The sequence below is a fragment of the Setaria italica genome, chromosome VI, assembly GCF_000263155.2.
Source record: "Setaria italica strain Yugu1 chromosome VI, Setaria_italica_v2.0, whole genome shotgun sequence".
In the NCBI taxonomy this organism is placed as follows: Eukaryota; Viridiplantae; Streptophyta; class Magnoliopsida; order Poales; family Poaceae; genus Setaria; species Setaria italica.
This window is the reverse complement of record NC_028455.1, coordinates 29,319,416-29,334,806: the sequence shown is the minus strand read 5'-3', so window position 1 is coordinate 29,334,806 and position 15,391 is coordinate 29,319,416. Positions and strand designations below refer to the sequence as shown.

At 44.9% G+C, this 15,391-nt stretch overlaps 1 protein-coding gene and 1 long non-coding RNA gene across 2 annotated transcripts; one reads left to right on the top strand and one right to left on the bottom strand.

The window, feature by feature from the left end:
• Positions 1–4,381: 4,381 nt before the first annotated feature.
• LOC101769396 lies at positions 4,382–4,936 on the top strand. Its single transcript, XR_215418.3, has 3 exons — positions 4,382–4,464; positions 4,605–4,718; positions 4,854–4,936. It is a non-coding gene; the product is annotated as an uncharacterized LOC101769396 (long non-coding RNA).
• Positions 4,937–11,014: 6,078 nt separating this feature from the next.
• LOC101768995 (probable E3 ubiquitin-protein ligase ARI9) lies at positions 11,015–13,888 on the bottom strand. The gene is made up of 3 exons (XM_004973540.2): positions 13,184–13,888; positions 12,987–13,064; positions 11,015–11,227 (listed from the first exon to the last, which is right to left on the bottom strand). The coding sequence occupies exons 1-2, from the start codon at positions 13,780–13,782 to the stop codon at positions 12,992–12,994; spliced, it is 672 nt and encodes a 223-aa protein (XP_004973597.1). The 5' UTR covers positions 13,783–13,888; the 3' UTR covers positions 11,015–11,227; positions 12,987–12,991.
• Positions 13,889–15,391: the final 1,503 nt, after the last annotated feature.

Genomic DNA, 15,391 nt, shown 5'->3' with positions numbered 1-15,391 from the left:
TGCACAATAACTACTACCTATATGGGTTACTTGAGACTTTAGTGTAAAATAATTTCAAATAATTATCAAATAGGCAATTTAAAGCAATTATTTACAATATTCAATATGTAGTTCTTTTATGTATTCCATGAGATTAAAAATTATTACTATAATTAAAAATTGCTATAAGCAAGTGGGCACAATATAAGGTGAGAAAAAACTATACAGAGGTAAGAAATACCAATTTGTTCAATTTGCCTTTCTATTTTGGGAATGATTCTTAAACTAATGCTAAACTTCTAGTCTTAAAGCAAAAGGTAAGTGCTTACTCTTCATGAGTTATAACAAAATTCTTCAGGAATATAACTTAATTATGCAACTTACGTAGGAAATTCCATTTATAGGTTTATAGGGTGACTATGAAACTTCTTTGTCTCAATGCATCTCTCCCTGAACCTAACATTACTTCTGGAATATATATTATTTCCCTTCCACTTCCGTGTTTTATATAAATTTTGATTGCATAATATTTTCTATATTGAGTTTATGCATATTCTTCTTGAATTGCAAATCTGCCAATGTGGCAACATATAATGTGATTCTTAAAGAAAACATATTAATTCTGCATAACTTCATGTTATTATGAACTCAAATAGTTGACATACTTCTTAAGAATTACTGCTATTGTAAAATCATAATGTCATGTTGGGAAGTCAGGTAAAATAACTTTCAGAGTTATATAGCATTTCTTCTGGAAATTACATGGTGCTAGGCATAAAACAATATTACACTTCTTCAAGAAATAATGGATTTCATGCCACATCCTACATTATTCATTCAATTGCTATAGGCACACTTCATGTGTTTAAATGCATGAAACAAGTGCAAAATTAATTAGTGTTGGTTAATCTATTCAATTGAAAATTTATATAATTTCTCAGAATTTTTCTAGCAAAAATATTTACCCCATTCACAAAATTGCCAGGAAAAACATTTAAATATGACACTCTTAGGGTATTATGTCTAAGGATCTTCAAGATTGGGAGATGTCATAAATCTAAAACTATTTTCTATGATTAAAGATAATTTTCTAGCCACTTTAGGGATTAATGGTTCAATTTTTTAGAATTATATGTCCATTAAGCATGCTAGAAAAAATCGAAATATGAGCCTCAAGGGGGTTTCAAAAATTAGACAGCTCATATACCTAAAACCATATTTCTATGATTAAAGGCATTATTTACTACATTTATGTGCAATTATAACAAATATATCATAGAATCAGTAAGTATAATTCATGAAAATCAATTTACGGGGGCGTATACTTAAATCCATAAAAATCAGGGTTTATACTGCTAGTATATAGGCCTACGTTTGAATTTTTCTGAAATGCAAGGAGTTTTCCACAAAATGCCCATGATCCACACTTAATTTGTTTTGTGTTCATATGCTTTCCGTGGACCCTTCGTGGGTTCTTCCTGCCCGGCCCTTCTTCCTACTAGTTCCATCGGAATCGAAAAAGGCATTGACGACCATAGGTTTCAACCCTGGCCGCCAGCCCGTCACCGGATCTCCTCTCCTTTCTACATCAGGTAAAGATGCTTGTGGTGCCGGCGACAACGGCTTCAAGCCGACCACTCCCCCTCATCCCGATGCACCACATGATGCGTGAATGTTCGAGCGGGCGAGGGAGGTAAGCATGTGTGTGGGCAGGCGAGGAGACTGACGAGCCGATGGTGCCGACTGGCATGCAGGCAGCGAGTGGTGTCACCTTGTGGCTGCGTCGTCATGCAAACGTGCAGACATCGCCGGCTCGCGTGCGGGTGAACAATCGATGCCGACGGGCGTGCAGCCCTAGCTCGCCGGTGGGCGAGCGGGTTGCAGTTCGCTATGAGCGACTACACGCGGCGGTGCTCGGCTACAGTCCATGGGCTGTGGTGGTGTGGCTTCGGTGGTGCACACGTTCGGGCAAGCAGTAAGATGAAAGCACGGGCGCGCGGCTGCTCACAGATATTTAGCTCTGACGAGATTGACATGGCTACCGATAGTGCTCTCTACATGGGACGTCAGGCACGGATGCGGATGGGACTCTATTTTGACACGGGTTCTGGCGATGTGCTCTAGAAACAGGGCACGGTTAGGTGTCACCGAAGGCAACAAATCTTTAGTTGTCACCTTCTATCTGGCGGGTGCGGTAGTTATTTATTTCCATCCGAGGCACAGGCACCGCGCAGTTTACAGACATGGCGTACTGTACGATAAAAAACTAGGCTGCTCAGTACTAATTGCCCTAAAAAAAGATAGAATGGATGCATGCATGTACAAAAAATAAAAAAGTGATGATATCACCCGCATGCATGCGAATCGGATGTTTACAAAAGTCATAAATCTTACACCGAGCATCAAAATTAAATTCTGATTGCACTATTGAGTTTCTTACAATAATACCTTCACAACAAGATCCCACTTCACTATATTTTGATGGATTTTTTTTATTCTTATTTTTTAAGGTTGCATATTTTCTGGGAGGCACGTACACGTGGAACAAATTCTACAAAACTCATGGAATAAAACAATCAGACGCATCGAACAAATTATACGAACTCACAGAACAAAAAAATATATACCCACACGCATGCAGGTTTGAAATTTTAAAAAGTCAAAAATCATAAACCAAGCATCCAAATTGGATTCCGATTGCACCACAGACTTTCTTTTGACAACATCTTTAAAACAAGATCACACTTGACTATGTTTGGATAAAACTTTTTAAAACTATTTTTTATATATAATATTAGTTCTGATTACAAGGAACAAATACTTGAATACTTAGAACAAATGATTGTCTAATGCGAACAAAAAAACAACATGGTGAACAAATGAATATAAACAGCGAATAAAATATTGAATATCAAGAACAAATAATTTGTATTGTGCTAATAATAAAAGAGATGTACATTTTACAACCATAAAAGATTGGAAATTTGATTGCAAAGGACAAAATAGAAGAATATTAACATCAAGTTGGAAGATTTTTTCAGAAAAATTATATGAACTATACTTAAAAAATAAATAATTATACTTATCAAACAAATTATGTGAACTCACGAATCAAATTATAGAACTTATGGAACAAAATAGTTGTACACATCGAACAAATTATATGAACTCGTGAAACACAAGACCTATATACCTCGAACAAATTCCAGAAACTCACCGAACAAATATTTATACATTTAGAACAAATTATATTAACTCACTGAACAAAAAGTTATACACTTTGGAACAGATGCATTGTGAATATAGAACAAATATTGCAATCCATTAGCTTACATGATTGGCTCATGGATTATAATTGCTATAAAAATAAATAAATGATTATGCATAAAGAATAAAGTGAACATATAATTTTATACTGCAAACAAATACATGTACATATATAGAAAAAGTAACTCTACTAGTAATAATCAGAATTTTATAGTGAAATAATTTAAAATATAAAATTATAAGGCACCCTTCACTAATTATGTACTTAAAAAACATATGCAGGATCATAAATCATGAAAGGGACAGAGTAATAACTAAAAATAAGACAAAGAAAAATAAAAAATGAGCAAAAACAAAGATAAATTATATAGCCAAGAAAGAATATATTGGAGAAAATTAGAAATGAAAAACAAAAAAATGAAAGAAATGAATACAAAGGAAAACAAATAAAAAGAGAAAAAAGAAAGAGAAAAAATTGGAATCAGCTTTAAAAGCGGCATGCACGCATGTGTGGTGCTGCGGGAGAAGAAGGAAGGAAATAAATGAAAGGAACACTAAATCCGCGAACAAAAAGGTCCACGAGCAACCGAATATACTAATACATACCAAGGAAAATATCTATCTTTACCTATTATTAAAGCAAGTAATGCCTCTGCTCGGATTTTCGTACGTCGTGGTAATTTTGCAGAAAAACCCCTGATGTTTTGTGTAATCAACCCGCAGTCCATTATTATGAATAGTCTGGGTGTCGGATTGAAAAAGGAGGAAAGAGAGGGGGTTAAAGGGGAAAGTTCTTCTCTTTCTCCGAAACCGCTCCCGTCTCCGCCATGGAGCGCGCCGACGAGGCGCCGCGGGGCTCGGGGGCCTCACACTGTGCCGCTCCGCCGTGCAGGCCGCCTGCTACCGCTCCCGTCTCCGCCATGGAGCGCGCCGACGAGGCGCCGTGGGGCTCGGGGCCCTCACGCTGTGCCGCTCTGCCATGCAGGCCGCCTGCTACCCGCTCGCCGCCTACGCCGCCGCGCGCTATGACCGCGCCCGCGTCGTCGCCGCAGGGGCCTTCCTCTGGGCCGCCGCCACCTTCCTCGTCGCCGTCTCCGACAGCTTCGCACAGGTCGGTCGGTCCCCCCCCCCCCGAATCTCTGCTATCCCAGGGAACAGATTTGGCTAGGGAACAACGCAAGGGTGACATTATGGAGCTCTTCAGCCAGGCTCAACGGAGTAATTACTCTTCCCTTCTTTGTTCAATGTAGTTTTATGTTCTGCGACAGCTTTGAGGCTACAAGGACAACACAGTTTTCAACTAGATTCACGTCACTGTGGTTTTCTGATTAATAGGTAAAATAATTTGTACATCACAGATATCCTGTCCCTAAACAAGCAGCGGCTTCTGGCCATGGAGGAGCTGAAGAAACTGCAAGATGAAAATAAATCGCTTCTTCAGGAAATAGAAGTGCTAGAAACGGAAGTGCAAGGTGCATTCTCATTTTTCAGCATGGAGTTAGTCGGGTCAGAATCCAGATTATGAAACTGTACTTCCTTCAGATGTCATTTCATATGTCTTTCTCTTTACCTTTACACCTTTGATTTTCTCACGGGAGCCCTTTCAGGTGTCCCTCTAGAAGCAGTGCAATCATCAACATTCTGTGAGTTACTCCTGCGAATAGATACAATGGTTGTTTCTGGAATGATCTGTAGGGATACGAGGTAGGCTACGCTAGCGCAAATCAAAATTTCTACCGCGTATAACCAGGAAGAACTGCCGTATAGGGATCACGGGATTACCACTCGACGCACTACTGGTGCGGAAGATGTAGATATGCGTCGGTGCAGTGAAGACGATCACGTAGTCGTACGTAGTCGATCAACGTAGTCGTACGTAGTCGATCACGTCCAGCAGCTCCTCAGCAGCTCGTCCACGTGCACAGCAAGATCGCCTCCGGTGCCGCGGCTCGTCGTCGGCTCGTCGTGGCTCGTCGGCGGCTCGTCGATGGCTCGTCCAAGTGCTGCAGGCGCAACACCTCCAAGGTATCCACACGTGCAGGGAGGAAGCGTCGCAAGCCGGATTGCTAGATCCGCGAGTTGCAACAGGCGAGGGCGTGGGAGGCGCGGCAAGTGTGTTCAGCCAAAAGGTGTGAAACCCTAGGGCGCCCCCACCCCTCTATTTATAGGGGTTCCTGATGGGCCTCTGGATCCGAGGCCCATTAGTACTCCTAAACCTAATCCAACTCGGATCAAATCCGAATTGGGCTTCCAGCCCCTTAAGTGTGCGACCCTTTGGGTTCGGATACGTATAGACATGGCCCGAGTACTCCTACTCGGCCCAATAGTCGGTAGCGGCCTCTAGCAAGACGTGCCAACTCCTATACGCACACGAAGATCATATCAGACGAACCATCACAACATAATATACATGCTATTCCCTTTGCCTCACGATATTTGGTCTAGCTTCAAGCCGACCGCTCTTTCTCGATCCTGTGATTCGGAATCCCTTTGTAGGTTAACTCTTAACCGTACGTAGCATGGCCATGCATTTTCAGATCCGATCACTCGAGGGGCCCAGAGATATCACTCTCAATCAGAGAGGGGCAAATCCCTTCTTGATTGACCATGTCTCATAGCATGCTTCTTGACAAACCCGAAAGCTACCTTTATAACTACCCTGTTACGGCGTAGCGTTTGATAGCCCCTAAGTAGGTCAATCCACATCTAGAATACATACGACAATCTCAGGTCTAAGGACAAAGCGTATATGTTGTTTAAAGAGAGAACTACTTCTCGTGTTGGGTCAGTCCTAACACATGTCTCCACATGTGTCCACATTATTAGTTCAACATCTCCATGTCCATGACTTGTGAAACATAGTCATCAACTAATACATGTGCTAGTCTAATATTCATGTGTGTCCTCACATGAACTCCGACTAGGGACAACTTTAGAATAACCATACAAGTAAAGAGTTTCACATACAATTCACATAATTGCAAATCAATTCAAATAGCCTTTAATGGATATTCAATGAACACAATATACAAATCATGGATACAAATGGAATATCATCATCTCTATGATTGCCTCTAGGGCATACCTCCAACAGTCTCAGCATGCACGAAGCATCTGATTTAAGCGAGAAAGTTGTCGATAATAGGAGCATAATACAAAGCACTTTTTCTGAGATTCATCATGTCAACGGATCAGAAATGTTCAGATCCGTGTGTATTTTGCATATCTTGATCTCACCCCGGTTAACGAAGTCTCGAATGAGATGAAATCGCCGCATTACGTGTTTGTTCTTCTGGTGGTTCCTTGGCTCCTTTGCTTGCGCAATTGCCCCATTGTTATCACAGTAGCCACCCACTTGAGTGAGCTTGAAGATGCTCACCAAAATGGCAACTCGTTGCATTCTTCTATCATCTGCGAAGTGGCAAGAGAGTCTTCTTCTGTGCCTGCCCTCGCTTCAATTCGTCCACCTCGCTCAGGTTGCTTAGGTGTCGTTGTCTGGCGGATGCTTTGCCGCCATAGTTGGTTGTTGCTCCGGGCGGATGCTTTGCTGTCGCGGTTGTTGTGTTCGGGCGGATGCTCTGCCGCCGCGACCTTTAGCACCCTTGACGAGGTTGTACCTTTTGGTAGGTTTCGGAGGGTGGCTGCGTCTAGGTCTGTGGGTTCGAGTGTGAGCAACCAAAAATACAATTCTTTTGGGTTTTTGATTGTTGCACCAGGGTTAGAAATAAAAAAAATCATGATATTAAAAAATACTATTGATCTTTACCGTAGCAACGTACGGGCATTTTGCTAGTAGAATCAAAAATCGAAAAGGGAAAAAGAAGAGAAAGAAAAAGAAAATAAAAGGAGAAGAAAAGAAATAAAAGACAGAGTACATACCCAAGAGAATTAGAAATAAACAGAAAATGAAAATAAGTAGAAAAGAAATAGAAAACGAAACTTAAACAAAAGAGAAGGGAACATAAAAAAAGAAAAAAAAAGGCCATGCATGTGCCCTACGCATGCTGACATAAATAAGAAGGAAACAAATGAAAAAAAAACAGAGAGAGACGTGGCCATGTGCAGTTGTGCGCTATGCAACTCCGCGCTGACAGCTAACAGGCCAACACCTCCACCTGACTGACGCACGTCTGAGCGGGCCCGCTAACATCGAAAAGTTTAATGGGCCGTTTGACCCACGTTCCCGCAGCTTGTCTGCTCTTCAGGCGACACATGGTAATCCATCGCATATGCGATATATATCTCTCCTCCTACAGATATGGTATCTTCCCCCCTACAAATATGGTATCTTTCCCCTACAAATAAGAATACGCGTAGCAATATGTCTGATACGCAACTGCAAGCTGCAAGCTGTAGATTGACAGTTCACGATCACGTTAAATACGGCATCATGTAGACACACGATAACTTTTCTATTTCTGGAGGAAGGTTATAGCGACTTCGTGTCATGGATATCAAAGATATTGCTTTTCCAATCGATGCATGTATGTGATGATGAGATTAATCTTCATGTTAATCCATCCATGTATATTTCAATAGTGTTCCTTTATCTTGCATACGCACGCTAAGTCTTCATGACTAATGAGTTGACCTTCAGGGTAAATCAACGGTACCACCTACAAGGCTGGTAGCCTACGTACTACTTCCTCCGTTCCAAAATGTAGATCGTTTTGAATTTTCTAGATACATAAATTTTATTATACATCTAAATATAGTGTTATGTCTAGATACGTAGCTAAAAAAGTTAAAACGATCTACATTTTAGAAGGCAGGGAGTACACGTACTGTCACGTGCTTAGTAACATAGTGCCAATATACGAATATAAAATCACGTGCTTAGTAACATAGTGCCAATATACGAATATAAGGAAACACGCAACGTACAGAAATTACATCGACTTTGCAATTTGATCTATTAGCTACTTGCTAGTAGATTGGTTTAAGCCAGGAGTTAACCATGAATGTGAACATACGACAGGTTATGCTGGCGCATGGCCGATTAAAAAGTAGATTGCAAACAATTGCCTCGATGGCCGGAGAAACCAATCTACTAATACGTTATTTCAATAATTCATACCTCGTATTTGTATGATGCCAATTGATCTACTCCACTTGCACTACTATAGAATTTGATATCCAAGACAGTCTATCACCACCAGTTTTAGCAAACCAGTAGTGATATAGCAATTCTACAGCAAATGGAGCTGTGGGACGTCAAACCGGCAATGAAAAATACCATCACCGCCGGTTTGTATTACGAGCTATCACCACCAGCTCGTATAACAAACCAGTGGTGAAGGGGGAGACGGACCCAAAATTTTTATCCAATCTAGTTGAGTCTCCCCCCCTCGCATGCGTCCGGCACCCTCTCTCCCTTCTCCTGCATCGCCTCCCTCTCTCCCCCCCTTATCCTCTTCTCCTCTCTCCCTCTCTCCGGCCTCTCCCTCGCTCTCCCCAGTGGTCGGCGATGACCCCTCTCTCTCCCTTCCCTCCACCGGACCCTCTCCCTTTTCTACCCTCCCTCCGCCACAGCGGACCCCCTCCTTCTTCCTCCCCAACCTCCCCTCTCCTCCCCTCCGCTCACCCCTCACCTCGTGCCTGAGGCGAGGAGCGGCAGCGGGGCAAGGCGTGGCGGCGATGAGATCCCAGGTCTCTCTCTCCCTCCCCCTCCTCCTCCTCCCCTCTGCTGCCCCTCTCCTGGCCCCGCATCCCACCGCCGCACCTCATCCGCGCCGTCCGCACCTCCCCCGCGATCCACCGGCCACCCCTCGTCCCGGCCGATCGACGCGCCTCCTTGCCGATCCGGCCGGAAGGAGCGGCGGCCGGCCGGGACGAGGGGTGGCCGGCGGGTCGCGGGGGAGGCGCGGCCGGCACAGACGAGGCGCGGCGGCAGGGCAACCGGGCGGGGCCAGCGGGACGTGGGGCCAGCAGTGATACCGCTTTCTGTAGTAGTGTTGCCACGTAGGGTAGTTATCAGTAGATACATACCTCGTAGGGCATTAAGCATGGTCGTAGACATGCCTGCTTGATAGCGAGCCGGTGTAGATCCGTTCGCTGGCGACGTTGATGTAGTAGTCGACGTCGTCGAAGTAGTCATTGATGAGGATGGTGGCGAGATCGCCGGCGTCGAGCTTGATGGCGACTCCTCCGGCATGGTCGACAAAGAGCGGTCGTGCTGATAACGTGTTGTGAAACACGTCATCAACAGTTGGATCTTCTCCCTCTCACGCCTCTCACAGTAAGCATAAGGGGGTGTTTGGTTCCACGGACTAAAATTGAGTCCCTATCACATCGAATGTTTAGATACTAATTAGGAGTATTAAATATGGACTAATTACAAAACCAATTGGACATATGGAGGCTAATTCGCGAGACGAATCTATTAAGCCTAATTAATTCATGATTAGCACATATTTACTGTAGCACCACATTGTCAAATTATGGACTAATTAGGCTTAATAGATTCATCTCATGAATTAGCCTCCATCTGTGCAATTGGTTTTATAATTAGCTTGCAATTAGTTTTATAATTAGCTTATGTTTAGTCCTCCTAATTAGTATTTAAACATTTGATGTGACAGAGACTAAACTTTAGTCCGTGGAACCAAACATCCCCTAAAAACAAATAGACAAGACACAATGTAGGTGGAGCTTTTCTTTATTCCTCATCTCGATGTATTACAACAAGGGATGCTCCTTCGGTATATACAGTCCGAACTGAGCTTAGAATTTTGGTAAAAGTCCACAAACAACCGGATAAGGACCTCCGTTCCTTCTATACTAAGTTCGGTTGTTTTACAACAGACCCTTCAGCAGCACTGCGGTGCCATGTGGATGTGGGATGTGGCGACCGCGCTCCGGACAAGGGTCACGACGCGTCGGCGGCTCGGCGCCGCTGCCGGCGTACTAGCGGATGCTATGGTCGTATGGACCTCTGCGTCACAACAGAGAGGATATAATGCGCTATACTAGTCGTCATCGTCGTACGTGAATCAAATTGCGTGGTGTTAACACGGGTCATTTGGCGATCTTGAAGGTCACGTGCCGGACTGACGTTGACGAACCCGGAGTTCCGTGAAGTTTTTCCTGCGGCGGCGCCATCTACCGGTGAGAGCGCCGGTCGTTTCATGAACCGGATCGTGCTTGCCAGGTGCGAGGCACGAACCGGCCAGCTAGGTCCATGCAAACCCCGACCACGATTGCCTTGCATCTGGATGCTTTGATGTAACCACAACAGATAGTAATGCGGACATTTCAGAAAAAATCCTCACTGCGTATATGGTCACGGTATGTATAGGTAGGTGCTAGGGATGCCCTGCAAGGCTGCAACTGCAAGGCACCTCTTTCATGCTCCATGCCTCAAGCGCTGGTACTGTTATCTGCAGACAGTATAACTCGGTCATGAGCTCAAGACTGGAATTGAATCAAAGCTTTTCCTTTCCAGCCTCAAGTTCCTATGGCACCAGAAAAATGCTGGGAGGTCTAAAAAAAGGACCAATTTCTAGGTGTATCAGATTGCTTTGCAGTGCTTTCTGAGTTTCTTCTAGCCATACTGAGGCAATTCTCGTTCTGTTCAGTTGAAACGGCTGAGGAAACTAAAAAGGATCACAAACCTATATAGCCCCTCATGTCATTATCAAACATTAGACAGTTGGACTCCAGTGGAATAGTTTAATCAAGGCAATTTTCCCGCATTTGGAATGCATTGCAAAATTTCAAACGCGGCCAAGCTTAGCTTAAATTAAAGAAACGTGTCTGGCACCACACATATGCAACGAAGGTTTGTTAAGACCAACCCCATACAGGAGACGAACCTTCCAAAATTCTGTAGGAGGCTGTGGAGTGTCAACGATTCATGGTTTACATGAGAGTCCAGAGAAATCCTACTGATAGCAACATCCATACCTACTTCATGCTCGAAACCGACGTCATGTATCAGCTCCCATTGCTTCCCGGAGCTACAGCAGAAATGAAGCCAGACCTGATCAAATGCAAACTGCAACTATAAGGTACAACGTAACACTAGTAATATGTTTGTTAATTCTCTGCATGCCAACTTAAATATAAAAAGAAGCAGGGTTGCACTTGCACCATTTGGGGCACCAGTCTAGGATGACCACATTCTTGAGGCCAGCCGTATACATAACGACCACCAGCCTTAAAGAGATAAGACTAAAGACAAGTCTCAATCTTGAGACCGCCCTCAAGCAATAAACAAATGAACCATGGCTGGGATGTTGCCCCAGCTACCATGGGGAAGGTTTGTTGCCACCACTGCAGTGGCCAGGGGGATTTTTTTTTTTTTTGAGTGAGACCCACTTCAAAGCCCCGACTTGATCTCAAACATAACAAAACCATACCTCGACGCATGTGGGACCCATCTTAAGGTTCATGGAGACCTTATACACTCCTGATAGTCCAGTTCAAAAAACAAATACACTCCTGATGCCAGCCCAAGATACTAACCCTTCTCATTACACTATTTTCCTCAAGTATTACTAACTTGTTAGGGGTCTAATAGGCAAATGGCATCGTGCCATGTGTGAGCACAAAATACAACACATCAAAGGGATATTTGATCTACCTACTTTTGTAAGCAAGATGCAAGTGTTAGAATAAAACAATGGAAATTAGGCAGAAATGTTATTTGTATTTCCTTTTTCCATTTCCAAACTTTGCAATGCGACTGTGCACAAGACTAGTACCTGAAGGTATACATAGCAGCTGATAAGGAAATAGAAAATATAATATGAACATGAGCATATTTCACAAGTTCTCGGCTTACAAGATTAAACAGTAAGTTGATAGTAAATCCAAGAATAAAGTAATCAAAATAAGGACTCCCATGACATAGCAATTACCAACAGTTGTTCTGAGAATCACCCAATAAATAAATAAAACTAACAATTCTACACAAATTGACGTTAAATTTATCTGTCAAGCTCTAAGTCTCAAATTCAGCAAGGATAATAGAAATGAGGATATGACTGACCATAAGGTACCAAAAGAGAAGTACTGAGCAACAACCCTTCGTTGCTCTTCAGGTGTTCTACGCAAGACTAATTTACACAAAATTTGAATAGCTCCAGTTTAAGCAGAACTCAAAGAAGACCAAGTATATGCATAAAGTTTTTTGTCTACAGCACAAGTTACCTTTCCCAACTAAAGAAAAGCTCACACAAATCCACTGACAAACTGAACGCTACTGCTCAGTCAAGTATAAAACCAAATACTGAAAACGGGCCTAAACAAATAAGACAACAACTAGACATTTATCGAACAGTTAAACACCCTCTGCCCACAGTAAGAGCTACTCTGAAATCAGAAACAAAAAATGATATCTGAAATTATAAAAGTTCCCATTACACAGCACAGGCACAAAGCACCATAAAAGAAGCATTTCCGTGTATTAATAATTTCTTATTGCAGTACTAAACAAGAGCAGCTAATTGAACTAGCACACAATAGTTTTGTTAAGATAATTTGATTGCACACATAACATCACAAAATTATGAGGGCTACATACTTAGCTCAAAACAGAGCAAGGCATACTAAACAATCACTGAGCATTACTAGTCAGTTAATGTCAAACAAAGCCAGATGGACCCCAGAGCATCTCTAGATCAGAGGAAGAGACAAGGACACGATCCATGGTTGTAATGGACTAATTAGCATCATCCACACCTGTTTCATGCCCCAGGATAAACCAGATAAAGTACACTAATTAGCATCATTCACACCTGTTTCAAGCCCCAGGGCAGTCGTCATGTATCAGCGCCCATGGCTTAGAGCATCCATAGCAGAACTCAAACCCGCATCTGCACAATTGAATCAAGCAACTTGAATGTAATACGAAACACCAAAGTAGATCGAAGTTACAACGACGGCAATCAGTTTGGTTAGTTTTCTGCGCTGTGACAAAAGAGGCCTTTTTCACCTGCAGGTAATGTGCAGGCAGCCACTGGACTTCTCGACGTAGAACCTGCAGCGCGGGCAGCGTTTCCAGTTGCCCTCGCGGGCGGCCTCCACGAGCAGCAGGTCCTCCCGCGCGCGCTCCCCCTCGCCGAGCCGCGCGAACTCCTCGCAGGACACGCCGGCGTGCCACGGCACACCGCAGCGCGCGCAGAACAGCCGCCGGCACCCCTGGCACTCGGACTGGGTCACGCACTCCTCGCCGCCATCGTCGTCCGCCACCATCATCTCGGAGCAGTCCGGGAACGGGCAGTAGGTGCGGCACGCGCCGAGGAACAGGGACTCGCAGAGCGCGCGGCACCACCGCTCGAAGACCTCGGAGGGGAGCGCCCCGCGGCAGAGCTCCGGGTCGAGCGCGGCCGCGCAGGACGCGTCGGGGCACCGCACCACGCCGCCTCCGGCGGCGCCGCCCGACTCGAGCTTGGCGCGGACGTGGCCGGACAGGCACGCGCGGCAGAATGCGTGCGCGCAGGCGGCGCCGCCGCGGTGCGCCGCGGCGGGCGCCATGGGCTCCATGCAGATGCTGCAGGGGTGGTTGCGCTGCGCGCCCTCGGCTCCGGCCATTTTGCGGTGGGCGGCGGAGGGGAGGCAACGGTTCCGGCGAGCTGGTGCGCAGGCGGGAATCTCTCCGGCTCACCGCCGGTTCCTTTCTGTCTGCTGGGAAACTGACGAAGAGGAGAAGAATCTCCGCGACTTCTTTGGCAGGATCAGATTCTGGTCAATGAGTCAATTGGTTCAGGCCATGTTTAGTTACTCCCAACTCCCAACTTTGACACTATGCAAAAAGAAGATTCCCCATCACATCAAACTTGCGGTACATGCATGGAGTACTAAATGTAGATGAAATTAAAAACTAATTGCACAGTTTTGTTGTACTTTGCGAGACGAATCTTTTGAGCCTAATTAGTCAATATTTGGACAATAATTCACAAATACAAACGAAACGCTACAGTGTGCTACAGTGCTGTAACAGTAATTTAGCACCCCCAAATTCGCCAAACTAAACACGGCCTCAGTTTGGATTTGAAGGGGCAGTTCCGTCTTTTCCCGAGCTGGGAGGCTTCCAGGGGAAGGAGAAGTGCAAAAGCCTGCTGGTTCGCAAGTGTCAGTTCCTTTTGCTTTCTTTCGAAAGTCGATGCGAAATGTTTATCGGCTCTTTGGAATACACCCGGATTTTAGAAATGAATTTTGCATTTATTTCATAGTATAAACAAAGATTAATAATTAATTAAGTCTTAACCTGACATACTTGCGTGGACGCAAAGAGGGAATCTCTGCGCCTTCTTTTCGCATTGGATACGAATCAGTTGATTTCTTTAGATCAGTTCAGTTCTTCAGTTGGGATGTGAGAGGGCATTCCAACAAGACCAGCCATCTTTCCCAAGACTACGTCGGCAAGTTACTAGGATGGTAATGACTTAAACACGGCCGGGCGTATTTTGGTCGATTGAAACGGACGGCCGGTGTTCTTCTGCAATGGTACCGGCGAGTCTTAGAGTTTGGGGTTTTAGGTTGGGGGTTGGGGGTACCTGTGGCCTGCGGGCCTAGAGGAGACTTCAGGCGGCTCACCGCTCGGCGGTGGTGGCAGTCAAGATGGTGGGGAGCGGAGGCGGCGCGGGTGCCGCCGGAGCCGGGCAGTGGAGGACCTCCGGTTGGGCGGTGGAGATGGCGGGAGCGTGCACCAGCGACAAGTTAGAACAGGAATGGTCAAGACGGCGTGACGGATCCGGTAGCCCCGCCGCCGGAGACGGGCAGGGTGGCGGCGGTGTCGAGGAGAGGAGGCGGGGAAAGTGGAGACGGAAGGACGTACTATCGTATTTTAGCCACATCCTTCTAGGATTATATATGTTTTTACATAAAATAGTCTTAGAATATGAGAAATTCCTATGTTACGAGAGGGGCCATTCTTTATCCTGCACTACGATTGTGAGTTGTCTGGCTAAATCCCTAAACAAGCTAAATTAATGCAGCTTGTGATTGTTTGGTGGCCAGCGTAACGCAAAGAGAACACCTAAACCAGATCACACAAAGAGAACAACCAAACCACGCCACACTAGTACGCCCGAATCAGGCGTAGTAGCTGAGCGAGGCTAGGCAGAGCGCCTGTACACACACCGCGGCGATTCCCCTCACCTCTCCGCGCTCTCACCGTTGAGCGATAGCAGGGCAGGTC